Source organism: Brassica napus, chromosome C4 (assembly GCF_020379485.1).
Source record: "Brassica napus cultivar Da-Ae chromosome C4, Da-Ae, whole genome shotgun sequence".
Taxonomy (NCBI): domain Eukaryota; kingdom Viridiplantae; phylum Streptophyta; class Magnoliopsida; order Brassicales; family Brassicaceae; genus Brassica; species Brassica napus.
In genome coordinates, this window is record NC_063447.1 from 46720784 (window position 1) to 46734733 (window position 13950).

The 13950-nt window shown below is 35.0% G+C and overlaps 1 protein-coding gene and 1 pseudogene across 1 annotated transcript; one reads left to right on the forward strand and one right to left on the reverse strand.

Moving 5' to 3' along the window:
- Positions 1–715: 715 nt before the first annotated feature.
- Positions 716–5565, reverse strand: LOC125586297 (annotated as a pseudogene).
- A 6232-nt stretch (positions 5566–11797) lies between these two features.
- LOC106393216 (BAHD acyltransferase At3g29680-like) lies at positions 11798–13174 on the forward strand. Its single transcript, XM_013833945.2, has 2 exons — positions 11798–12310; positions 12359–13174. The coding sequence occupies exons 1-2, from the start codon at positions 11798–11800 to the stop codon at positions 13172–13174; spliced, it is 1329 nt and encodes a 442-aa protein (XP_013689399.2).
- Positions 13175–13950: the final 776 nt, after the last annotated feature.

Genomic DNA, 13950 nt, shown 5'->3' on the forward strand with positions numbered 1-13950 from the left:
ATACAATGATTTTCATTCCTTGAAACAAGGTCGAATCAATATGGTCGACTAAGAACTTATAAACTCAATCAATTAAGTATGCGTATGAACTATGAATCCACTCTTACAAACCATGAATTAATAATAAACATGATTTGAAGAAAGATTCAACATAAACTAAAAATATATCAGAATAAAGGTTTATACCCTATTAACTCAAGATCGCTAGAGCTTCGTGCTGATAACGTGTTATAAGTAGAGAAGAGAGAAAGAGGAATTGGTATGTATTATTCTATGAGTAATGAGTCATTTATATAGGAGTACAATAGCTTGTGGACAAAGCCACTTGGAGAACAAGTAAAGCTTGGAGAACAAGTATATTTAAGACTTGCCATAATGGCATCAGCATAATATACATAACATCTTGTTTATTAAATTAATTTTTAATTTCAAACCAGTTTATTCCAAATTTTATTTGGTTAACTCGGTTTAATATGCAAACACACTTTAATCGAATATATTTTTCCACCAATATACCATAGTATATTTATATGGTCATGAACTATTTTCTTACTTCTCCATATATCAAAAAGAGGACTCTCACCTCATATTTTTTATGTGGGACATTTATTATTTTTTAAACATAGTCAAATTGTCTAATTTTACAAGTTTTCTAAATCAAATGACTTTGGACCAGCATTTCTCACTCAAACCAACTTTGATTTTGACATACGAATACACTACTACATAGTGTCAAACAATATTCGGTTATTCCAAACGAACGTTTTTGCCCGAAAACTTACCAAAAAATGGTTTCAAACCATTTCGTCAAAAAACAAGTTCCAACATTGAGATTTGTTAACAATGTGATAATCTCTCATGAGATACTCCACTTCTTGTTTCTCTTCAAGTGTTAATCACTCTTTAGATGCTCTATTACTTGAAAACATAGGGATCAAAGATAAGATTCGCAATGGCCGCTAAAAGTGATAAAAAACGCTTATGATGATATTGAATATTAACTCCAGATCGGGTCAGTTGCTATTGAATCTACTGCTCTTCGTTCCTAATCTGCGTTGCAATTGTAAGTTTTGATTCGACTTTCTTTTTTTGCATAGAGAGTTTCAAAAACGATGGTGAAGATCTATTGTATTGGAGGTGGATATGTTGGTGGTCCAACAATAGCAGTGATCGCACTCAAATGTCCACACATGTATATTGTAGGAGTCGTTGACATCTCTGTCCTACCTATCAACGCATGGAACAGGGATCAGGTTCCCCATCTACGAGCCTGGCCTTGAAGACATCTTCATGCAATGCAGAAACAAAAACCTCATCTTCAGTTACTGATGCAGATCTGCTTCTTCTCTCTTTTACCAACTGAGCTATCCTCTTTTGTGACCATTCATATGTTAATTTTTACAGGTACGTTGGTAATAAGAAAGTAAGCAAATCTCCTTCACAGCTCCTATAACTTAAATCTGGAATAGCAGAAGGCTTCAGCTCACTATCACGTAGTGAAGTCTATCGTGAAGAGGTCAGATAAAGGAGAAAAAAAAAAGGGAGTGAACACAAAATCTATTGACTTTACTTACATTGAAAGGAGGAAAATGTTTTGAAACGTACCAAAGGCCTTTTCATAACCACACAAAAACATCATTACTGCAGATTTAAGAAACTTTGACTTCAGAAGCTCAATAAGCTAACATGCATGACCCACACCAAACTAGTATCATAGGAGGCTGGACTTTCTCAAAGTGGTGTATAGCACAAAAACTAGAGAGATGCTAATTAAGAAATGTGTACACATCATAGAAAGTACCAAACTAGTAAGGAACGGGATGGCAAACGAGTCATAATCTCAGATACTCTTGATGAGGCAAAATTTATTCTGGCATACTCTTACGAATTCTAACATACTCTCTACTCTTAGTGAAATAAGAGATTTCCAATTTTGCCCTTACGTTTTCCCTCCTCAATTGAAAATTTAAATTTTGAATTTTGGGTATCAAATTCAAAATTTGAATTTTGAATTTTAGTAAAACTAAAAACCAAGTTGAACCGAGTTACACCATTGCCGAAATATAAACTTGGTATAACTATGTCTTAGTTTTATCAAGTTATACCTCGAAAATGGTATAACTAGGTTTTAGTTTTACCAAGTTGTACATTTGTCAAGTTACACTTGGTAAAACTACAACCTAGTTATACAATTTTACCAAGTTGTACATTTGTCAAGGTACAACTTGGTAAAACTATAACCTAGTTATACAGTTTTACCAAGTTACACGCTAGTATAACTTGATAAAATTGTTTTTCTGGGTTTGTAGTTTTACTTTCGTGTTCTATTTTGATATCTGTTTTTCTGGATCTTAAAAATCGAAAATACAAAAAAAATAGATCGAAGATGACGAAAAGAATAAATAGAGGAATATGCAGAGAAGAAGGAAGATGAGACAGAGGAGGAAGAAGCGGAGATGAAGGAGGAAAAGGCGGCAGAGAAGGAAGATGAAGAGAAAACAGAAGAGGAGCACGAAGAAGAAGCAGAAACAGAGGAGAAGAAAGAGGAAGAGAAATAGTCGGAGGAGGAGAAGAATAAAGAGAAGGAGGAGAAAGAAAAAGAAGAGAAAAATGAGAAGGAAACGAAGAACACTAGAGAGAGAGAGTAAAATTGAAGAAGATAAAAGAGAATGAGAAAAAGAAACGTGGATCTATAATTTAGGAGAAGAAAATTGAATTAGGTTAAATGGTATGTTCCGTAAATAAGTGAATTCATCAAGGATCAGTCAATTGGACTTCTACTTATTTTTCGAATTAAAAATAAATGAAAAAGAAAAGAATTAAAAGAGAAGAGTATATGAGAATAAATTTTTGGATCAAGAGTATATCAGCAATTGATTCATGGCAAATAGAACAACATGGAATCTCTGTGATAATTGAACACTTCGCTAGCCAAGTGCAAACGAGTATTCTCAAGACAAACTGGAAGTTTAAAAAGCTAATGATGTCCAGTTTCATCATTAATCAATTTACTAGGTGGCCACCCAAATGTTCCTCCCCACAAATCAGCATACTCTTGGTCACCATCACTGATGGGATTTTTGACTGGCAGTTTATAAAGGACAAACGTGCTAGGTCAATTTTTGGCCACCCTGGATAAAGACTCCTCGCTGTAGAAGGCTTTGAGACTAAAAAAAAATTTGTCACCAGAGCTAATAAAGCTCTGGCGAGCTACACATCCCCCATGGAAGTAAGCACTGCTCTTTTCCCAATTCTTGTTTAGGTCTCCCTGCGCAAGATTGTAACAAAACTCATCATCTTCGAGGTTCATGTTCTCCCAATACCTACCAAACTTGTGCATTTGGTTCTGCGTTCCAACGACATCCCTTCATTGTCTAACAACGTGGGAAATAATTTCCCACTTAATGGTTCAACTGCATGTAGACATACATGGCCTTAGTTCGAGCAAGTTCAATCCATCGCCAGCATGGAGCTCCTGAAATTTAACCCCACCCTTGTCTCCTCTCTTAGTCTCACTACTGCACAACGTCTTCTGCTCAACCTCGAGTGAGATCACATTGCAACTCTTTTCGATGCCCGTAACAGAACCAGGGTACAACAAGCAACCTCCTTTGCCTCTTCCATGGAGGAAAAACTTAGTGGAGCCATCAAAACCAGAGATTATCTCAAACACAGGTGACCACGTAATCCGACCCTCCTGAATCCCCAAAGGACCACCTTCTTGCGGAATGATACGGCAACCAACAACAGACAAGAAACCAGGCATCACGTAAACAACATTCCCAAGCTCAAGAACTTGGTTCACCCAGACCCCAATAAGAGGCTTCATTACCCCTGCAAGAAACCGACAAAGAGTCTTGTAAGATGAGATCCCTGTTCGCCATTGGACAATCTCGGACAAAGGAAGAACCTGTACTAGCTCACACTGGGCAAGCCAGATATTCTCGGAATTCGCAAGGACAAGGTCGTAGAGGCTTTTGCAGCATAAGCTTAGGTTGTAAACGTCGCTTGGAGAAAGAAAACGAGGGATAGCAGCAATCACGCCTTCAGGAAGCAAGAGAAGCAGACACGTACCAAATGATTCCGACCGTAAATGTCCGATCGTCATGATATGATGATACTGAGGAATCAGATCTCGGTTTGAATCAGAAAGCACACGAATCAACTTTTCATTCACTCGTCAAAAGGAGAAACGACTTTAGGTTACTTAAGAATCACAAAGCAGAACTAGATTGGCTTCTAAGCATTTTTCCGCTTAATTAGGTGCATAACATTAATATAATCTAAGATTATATGTATGTTTATATACATTATATAATAAATGTGATCATTGCATATGTTTTGTAATAATTTCTAGATTATACGTATTTTATATATGAAATTAAAAAAATATTTACTGGTTTCTAATTATAGTTTATATATACTATATAAATAAATATAGAAGTGTTAACCAAGAATATTGAATTATAAGCAATTTCGATAAATTGTAAACCAATATCATGTTATAAAAAATTATATTATATCTTCTATTTTAACTTAAGAAACTTATGCTAATAAGAGAAAAAAGTATGGAGTAAAACGTATAGTCTGAAAATCGGGTTTACTTAGATTAAAGTAAATTTTAATGATATTTTATAGATAATATGCATATTTTTAAAAAAATAGATCATATCAAATAAAATGTTTAAATAGCCATAATGTGTAGAAAAACTTAAAAATAACAATTAAAATCTAAAATCAATATAAAAACACATTTATGTTATGAAAATAAAGGGAAAGTCTATATTTTTATTAGACAATAAAGAGCCATTTATATAGGGAATTACATAAGTATGAAACCCTAATACAATATGGGATAGGAAATACAAAGACATAAGAATATAGGCCTTCGAATATGGACTTCCACCAGACCTTGGTTTATAACACTCACCCTTGGAAGACCATCTCTGAAGTGGTTTGTAATACGCTTTGGATGTTGCCTCATTAAAACCTTACCAGGAAAACCCAATGGGATAAAACCATAGTGAAAGAAAAAGAGTACAACATGTATTACTCCCCCTGTTGAGTACATCTCTGGATGTCAGTAACGCCTTAATAATTAGATCCACCAAATCCTCGCTTGAGTGAACTTGGACGAACAAACAACCTGTATCACCAAAATAATTTACTCTTCTTCGGGTAGGTTAGTATCAAATGGACCCAAGTCTTTAGTTCCTTGTAGATAACAAAAATATGTATAATTCCGTTCTAGTGCCTTTGGGTCGATCATGAGCTATATCTAGCTAATAGATTACGGCAAATTATTTATCTAGCCTTGTATGGCTCGCCAAATCCGTCAAAACTTTATGGCACTTAGACATGGCATTTCGGGACCAAAGATCTCCTCATTTTCTTCATTAGGGCCGAAATTATCTTTTCTAAACTGAGGAACCTTATAATTATGGGACTTGTCAATTCGTAAGCTTAGTACATATCAAACTTCTTGAGCACGTTATCTATGTATGTCATTTGATGCATAAGGATTTTCTTTTCAAGGTGCTCAATGTATAATCCAATATATAATCTTGTTTTTCCAAAACCTTTCATGTTGAATTTGAATTCTTTCTTGATGTATTCTATCTATGGGAAATTTCTCCAGAGGTTCCTAGGATATTCAAGTCGTTCACATAAAGATATTCAATATTGTTCTAGAGAACTTGATGTGTTCGGTAGTTCGATACCCTCTGGAACTTTCACATAATTTTGTTATCCAGTGAACCATATAGATATGTATTTTATTTGCCAGACTTATAAGGAATCAGAATGTCGTTGCATCCACCACATAGGAGTATGTCTCCTTTATAATTGATTACAGGTCTTTGTGAGAACCTTATGCAATTTCACCATTCTTATTATGTTTTCTCACCAAAGACTTACTTATGTCCAACTGGTTTGACTACATCTCTTCTCTTAAGAGATTTCATATATCACGTCTTATAGCATTATCAATTTGCTTAATCAATTTCTCTGATTAATTTCTCTGAGTGCACTCTATGATAGACGTTGGTTTCATGATCTTCGCTTTTGTCAAGCGCTTTTGTATTCAAATATTATATCATCATCGACGTCGATATTATTTTACCGGTTCCATTTATAATCCAGACATGACATAATGCATTTAGATCTTATTATTTTCAGGCACTTGATCTTTATTCATGGTCATGTTTAAGGTTTCTTTTGGACAACCTTAATTTCAGATCTGCCATTTCAATTTTATGCTCTTCTCATTTTCGAGTAATACATTTATGGAACCATCTTATCTTAACTAATTCCAATATCAATTTTATTAGAGCATAAAACATGTCTAGCAACTGACTTGTTTAAGTTCTGAGAATGATTCATTCTTTGGACTCTTATTCTATATTCATATTTGAGGATCATTATTCATTCTCGAAATCGTTTACCAGCTTATTATTTCTCTCCCTGATGTTGGATATACGGATTTATCTAATCCATGGCTTAGACTTAATCATATCTCTCATGGCCTTATGTATTCTTATGGAGATTTATATCCAACGTATACACTTAATTCAATTTCAGATCCTATCTTATAACTTTGTGGTGGAGCAACTTATTTAAGTTCTCTATATGGGAACATTAATTCTTGACCGTTTATCAAATTCATGGGAGAGTCTCTATTTGTTCTTTGGCATTATGCGAACAAATTTTGCTGCAACTTATAAGGATTCATAAATCCACCGGTATCACCAATTACTCTTGCAAACTTATTGCAGACTTTGACAAGGATATGTATAACCATATGTCGTCGTCACATATGATGGATGATCAGTCCATCCGTGGGTGATCAAGCCCACGAAATTCCTTGCTTATTTTCGAAATATCATGGTGAATACTCATATTATCAATTCCCTTATTCAAAGGGGCAGCATATCTTAAACCATTCAATAGAATGTCGCATACTTAACCGGAATGGCATGGCCGGTTTGCCAATCATTAATCTCCATATAATTTTTTTGTTGTGCAATTTCGTTTTCAGATTTGATTTTGGCCGAGTTCTATTTGGGCTATTGTTGTTGTGGATGCTTAACTTATTTAGGGATTTTGGGATTCTATGATTCTCCCCCTCGAGATAATAACACTTAACGTTCATTTATCTCGTATTGAATCCCAAACTTAGGTAATTTAATATCAAATTTTGTTCCCTTAGACAATAATTTTGAAAATATCATGCATTAAATAAATCAAAGTGTGCAACAAATAGCCAGAAATAAATTAAGTCTGATTAGATTAATAGGGATTTAAATTCGGCCAGATTATTCAAAAGACTTTGGCCAAGGAATTTTGGCCAACGGGATTCGGCCAAGGAATTTTGGCCAACGGGATTCGGCCAAGATGATTTTACCAAAATGCTTTGGCCAAGAGATTCTATTAGTTTGACTAGATTTCATATTTGGCCAACAGAAAATTCAATTTGGCCATGCTTTTACCTTCGGTCAGGGTCTTTTAAAGGTTTGCAAAGAGAATTTAGACTTTGCATTTGATTAAGATTTAAGCTAGACCAAGCTTCTACATTTGGCCAAGGCTTTAAAGATCATGCGATTGTTCATTAGGCCAAACAAAAGTTTCGGCCAGGCCAAATCCGAATGGTTCAAGGATTCTTATAGATATCGGTCAAGGAGTAATTTTATGATCAGATTTTAAGTTTTAAACAAGTGATCATGTCTTAAAATTTGGCTAAGATTTCATTTGGCCAAGACTTTGAGAAACGATCCTACCAATGTTCATATGATTCAAGGTTTAAAAACACATATAGGTCAAGCAATGTAAACGAATCGAGTTTAGCATATGATGAAGTTTTGATCCTACGGCCAAGCTTTTAATCATGCGGATAGGATTTCATGCAATCTCTATGTTTTAAACAAGCAAGACATCATTTTCAATCAAGTAATCAGCTAGCAAATCAGATTTGGATCATGTGAGCATATTTGGATCATGTGAGCATGTGACTGAGCAAATTAAATCTAGGTTCCATGCTGCATGCAATCGGATTTTATCTTTAACAATCAATCCAAATTTTAATTTCTTAGCATGCGAGCTAGGCGATCAGATTTGGTTAAGACATACGATTCAGATTTTAAACATATCATGTGATCAAGCAACCATATCAGATTTCAATCAGTAGCATGTGATCAAGGCAATTTCTATTTCTAATAGGCTTTAATCATGTGATTTCAATTTCCTAGGTCTAATCGATTTTTAAACAATTAGCATATGAATAATTTTAATCTAATCATGAAATTTTATCCCTAGGTTTCATATGATCAAATTCTGGAATTCTAATTTAAATTTATTAAGTTTTAAATTTTCAGGAAATTCCAATAAACATCCGATCAGATTTTAGGTTAAACTTCAAATCCTAATTCTAATAGGATTTAGACACAAGAACATGTAACTATTCTTACTCTAATTATGCAACCTCAAACATGTATTTATGCATGAAAAATATCAAGTTATAAAAGCATAAAATCGGCCAAGACAAAAACCCTAATAACTTAGGGGTTCTAGGTTTTAGCATGCAATTTCAGTTTTATGTTTATGTTTCGATTTCTAAAATTAAAACATGTAATTTCTATTAGAGATCAGATCAAACAATTAGGTTTTATCAATCCTATCATGTGATTAACAAAAATCAGATTTTAAACCTAAACATGCGATTTAATTTTCTATGTCTAGCATGCGATTTTCATTTTAATGTTTAGCATAAGCTTTCCAAACATAAAACATGCAATTTCTATTAACAAACAGATCATACAATCAAGTTTTAATAATCCTAGCATGTTAGGTGGTTTCTATCAGTTCATACGAAATATGCATGATGCAATCAATACAGTAGTGCACAAACAAATCTCTCGGCCAAGTCAAAGATCAAGCCACACGGCTACTTGATGGAATCAATTCATTACCATCCTAGCATAAGATTCTAAGTGTAATTGCAATCAATCAATATGGTTATGTATGAATGATACAACAAGCCGCACGGCCACAAGGTATGATCAAGTCTAGAACAATTAACCTAGCATGTATTTTCAGTTTCAACCGGATTATACAGTTTCAGATTAAAGTATTCGATATCAAACAATCAAGACTAGGTTATATGGAAACACTTATCCTAACAGGCGGTTAGGGTTTCAATTAAAACAAGCAATACGATTTCAATTCATTCATATTTATCAATATCAGATTCGAGTATGAGATTTAAACAATCTTAGCAACAAATCTATGTGATCAAGATAATCAATTCGATTTTAAGTTTCAAGCATTAGGGTTTTCAATTTCAAACTATCAAAGCTAGTAATTTTGATTTCAACATGATCAAATTCAATCTCAATCAACATTCAATTAGTTTTAATCAATCAATCAGATTTCGAATGAGGGTTTATGCAAAAATCGAATGTGTTTTAGATTTTTAGGTTTTCGAGTTTGATCTTAGATCAATGGGATTCGATTTGAGATTCAAAACCATTTAAGATTTCGATTTTAATTGATCAATAGATCAATCTCGATTTAGGGTTTGAGGGTATCGAATTTTTGAGCTTTGATTTACTCTTTGGGGTTTTGATCAATTACCCTATGGTTTTTTATTCATAAAAGATTAGGGTTTTATGGTTTTAATTCTTTATCAAACAATCCATATTCGATTATGGGTTCTTAGGTTTCGAATTACCTTTAACCTTAGATGTTTGTTGAACGGAACACCAAAGGGATGAACCGCAAACTGGAACACGAACGGGACACGAGCTGACTGCTATCGGATCGCGAACGGATTGAGGCTGAGGTCGCGAGCTGTCTGTGAGCTGGAGTTATCACGAACGGGATGCTTGCTGTCGGGAACGCGAGCTGTCCGGGATGCGAGCTGAGGCTGAGTTCATCTGAGCTAGGATCGGACTGAGATCGTCTGTAGGCTGAGCTGAGACGGATCGAAAACGCCTATGAACTCCTTTTGATCTGAATGGAAAAGATAGTTTGATCGCACGGGCAGCAACTCCTCTCGACTTCAACTCCTTGTTGATATTAGATTTTAATTCCCTCGGCTCATGAAACAACACGAGGAGCATTAGATAACATTAACGCCAACAAGATAACATGAATCAACTAAGGTATGATAAACTTTTCTTGCACAGGAGTTGTTCGGCTAGAAAATCCTTGTTGGAATCGGATTTGGTTTCCATATCAAATCGGCGCGCATTGTATCTGTGCGTGAGGGCTCGTCGGTGGTCAGATCAACAATCAGTTTGCACTGACGGATTTGTCTCGGCGAGGGCTTCGATTTGATATCTTGATCGTTTTCTGGGTCCTCACGGTTTGAGAGAACGGCCTCTTTGAAGTTCCGAGGCAGATTCCTTTGCGTTTAGGGTTTGATGATTTTCAGCTGAGTTGAAGAATATTTTGTGGCGGCATAGGGCTAGAGGCTATCGTGCTGATAAGGTGTTACGAAAATAAGGGGAAAGTCTGTATTTTTATTAGACAATAAGGAGCTCTTTATATAGGGAATTACATAAGTATGAAACTCTAATACAATATGGGCTAGGAAATACAAAGACATAAGAATATGGGCCTTCGAATATGGGTTTTCACCAGACCTTGCTTTATAACAATTTAAAATTTATTCGCAGATTTTATCACTCTAAATATTCATCACTTTTTAAAAATAAATTATATACACATTAGGTAAAAAAATATATTTTGAAATACAAATTTCATAAACGTAAATGTTTCAATTATTTAAAGTCTTCAAAACAAAAGATCATGAAATAAAATTTAAACAAAGTGAGAAGTAGACAAAAAACAATATCTTGATGTGAATATTAAACTTTGTGAATCTTGTATTTTATGAGTTGTAGAGACGACAAAATAAAAAGATGAGAGACGATACTTTATTAATCTTTGATAAATTTTATTTTTATTTTTAATTTTTTAAAGATAAATTAATTGTTTCATTAACAAAATTTTAGCTTATATACGAACCGGGGTTTGGCAGGTTCATTGGGTAGCCAGTTCCCGGGTTTTTGACGGTTCGATAGGGGTTTTTAACCGGTTCGATTTTAGTTGGGTTTTAGAATTAACTTAACCCGAATTATTTTCGGTTCATGGTTCAACCCGAATTATTTTCAGTTCATGGTTTAACCCAGTCCGACCGCCGGTTCGTCCAGGTTTAAAAACACATGAAAATAGTGATTTTAGTAACATCAACAAGTTTAACTAAATTTTATTTACGTGAAAACAGTCAATAAAATGCCGAAATAACATGCTCTTACCAAAAACACAACTGAAAAATAGTATCACACTCAAAAAGCACAGGCCAGCAGGGCAATAAGACGTCGAAGGAAGAATCCGCGGTGATTCCTTTTCAAATGAGTTGTTCCAAACTCAGTTAGTCCACTACTGTCACCAAAAACCAAAAACTAAAAATTAAAAATCAAAAATCAAAAGTTAAAAACTTGAAAAACAATCCTGGCCTAAATAAGATAGCAAAACAAATGTTCAATGTTTAATAACAAAGCATCATGCAATCTATTCAATATGTCATATTTTGAATATCTTTCTTTACTCTAATAGCAGACAGAGACCATAAGAATCTTTCCAGCTGGTTTCTTACTTTTTTATTTCATTTTTTTAAAATTAGTTGGGACGTCGTCAACAATTATTAAGTGAGAGTGGTTACTTCTTAGCAAGACACTTAAGATTACTTCTATGATCAATTTGATCAACATTTGTGAGATTACTTACTCCATCGTCAATGGCAACAAACGTGATCAAGATTGTCCAAGTCAGCCCCTCTACGGACTCGGCACTCGGCTCTCTCAATTCTCTCAGTCTCCCACTAACTCTCTTTGACTTGCCATGGAAAAACTTACCCACAATGCAACGAGTTATCTTCTACAGACTCCACGAGTTATCAGCCGAGTCCTTTTACTCCCAGATCTTCCCCAAGCTCGAGCGTTCTCTCTCCATCACCCTCCACCACTACTCTCCCCTCGCTGGCCGCCTTACGTGGGACGCTCAAGATCCAAAGCCTTGCATCCTCTTCTCCCAGGGCGACTCAGTCACGCTTACCGTGGCAGAGACCGAGGCAGATTTCTCCCGCCTTTCAGGAGATGGACTGCGTCCGGCGGCAGAGTTACGTTCCTTTGTTCCGTCTTTGAAAGCCTCAGATGATTCAGCATCTGCGCTTTCTCTGCAGATCACGTTTTTCCCAAACCAAGGGTTCTGCATCGGCGTCACATCGCACCACGGTGCTGTCGACGGGAAGGTATTTTTGATGTTTATAAAATCATGGGCTTACGTTTGTCGATTACAGGAACATGAAGCTACTAAGAATTTACCTGTTCTACCCGAGGAACTAACTCCTAGTTTCGATCGTACGGTCATCAACGTTCCGACCAGACGGGAGGAAGAGATCTTGGGAATGTCGGCAAAGTACAGGAACAACAACATCAGGACGCTGAAGCCATCCCCGGCACCTGAGATAACTGCTGATACCATCCGTGCCACGGTTGAGCTAACTCGAGAGAACATAGAAAAACTCAAGGAGCGAGTCCAGAACGAGTCAACTCGGCCACTCGAGCTGCGCTTGTCAACTTACGTCATTGCTTTTGCGTACGCTTGGACTTGCGTGGTGAAGGCATGTGAAGACGATGCAAACAGACCGGTCGGTTTGTTGGTCGCAGCGGATTTCAGGCACCGGTTAAGTCCGCGAGTTCCGGATACTTACTTCGGGAACTGCGTGTTTCCAATAGGTTTGTTCGGATATGAAGCGAGGGAATTTTCTGAAGAAGATGGTTTTGTCAAGGTCGTAGAGATCCTAAGCGATGCAGTACATGGTTTGGATTCGGGAGAGATAGAGTCACACTGCATGAACTATGTGGGTGGAGTGAAGAAAATTAAACCGGGTGCACAAATTGGGGCAATCGCAGGGTCACCCCGGTTAGGGATATATGGAGTAGATTTCGGGTGGGGCAGACCTGCTAAGACTGATCTCGTGACCATTGACCGCACCAAGGGATTCTTCTCTTTGTCGGAGAGGAAGAATGGGCAAGATGGTGTGGAGATGGGATTGTGCTTGAAGAAGAGTGAGATGAACATCTTTCTTTCTTTATACAAAAACGGCCTCTAACTATGCACCATTACGTATGGACACTATTCTTGGCTCACTCTTTGAGATTTATAAGAATCAGAACAGAAAACTAGTAGGAATCTATTAAAAATGAATGGGAGTGTATGAGTTAAGAATTAGTTGTCTATTGTTTGTTCTTCCTCTTATCTTATAATTTGAAACTAGAGTTTTCCTGCGCCATATAAAATATTTAAAAATGTTATATATAAATAAAATTTTCTATTTTTCTATTTTAGTTTTATTAGTTTAAAAAATAAAACCATAATGTAATTGTTTTTATTTTGATTTATTCAAGTTTACTTTGACCTTTTAATTTTGCATTATTTAACTTTTGATAAAAATAATTGAAATTTATAAAGTTACTTTATTATATTATTATTTATTTAATTACCATTTTTAAATATGTCTATTTGTAAATATATAAATTATTTCTAATAATATATGCATTAAATAAAATAACTTATATACGTTGATAAAATATATTTTAAACTACACTTATTTTAGTAATAAAAATATGATTCATATATTGATGTAAAATTTTAATATTCGTAATTATTATTTATATATATAAACATATTATTTTAATTGATATAGAAAAATTATTAGGTATCATAAAATCTTACCAAAATGAATATTTACTGAGAAAAAATATTTTTGATATAAAATTTATTAGTTATTACTATATTATGAAACTTTTCCAAAAATATAAATCCGTATATAGAAAATCATCATTATTATATTTAAGAAATATTACCAAAAACATAAATCTAAATATA

What these genes read in the sequence shown, in the direction of transcription:
- LOC106393216 (XM_013833945.2), top strand. Translation starts at nt 11,798, where the DNA reads ATGGCAACAAACGTGATCAAGATTGTCCAAGTCAGCCCCTCTACGGAC. An exon ending in ACGGTGCTGTCGACGGGAAG is followed by an intron (nt 12,311 to 12,358) that starts GTATTTTTGATG and finishes TGTCGATTACAG; the next exon opens with GAACATGAAGCTACTAAGAA.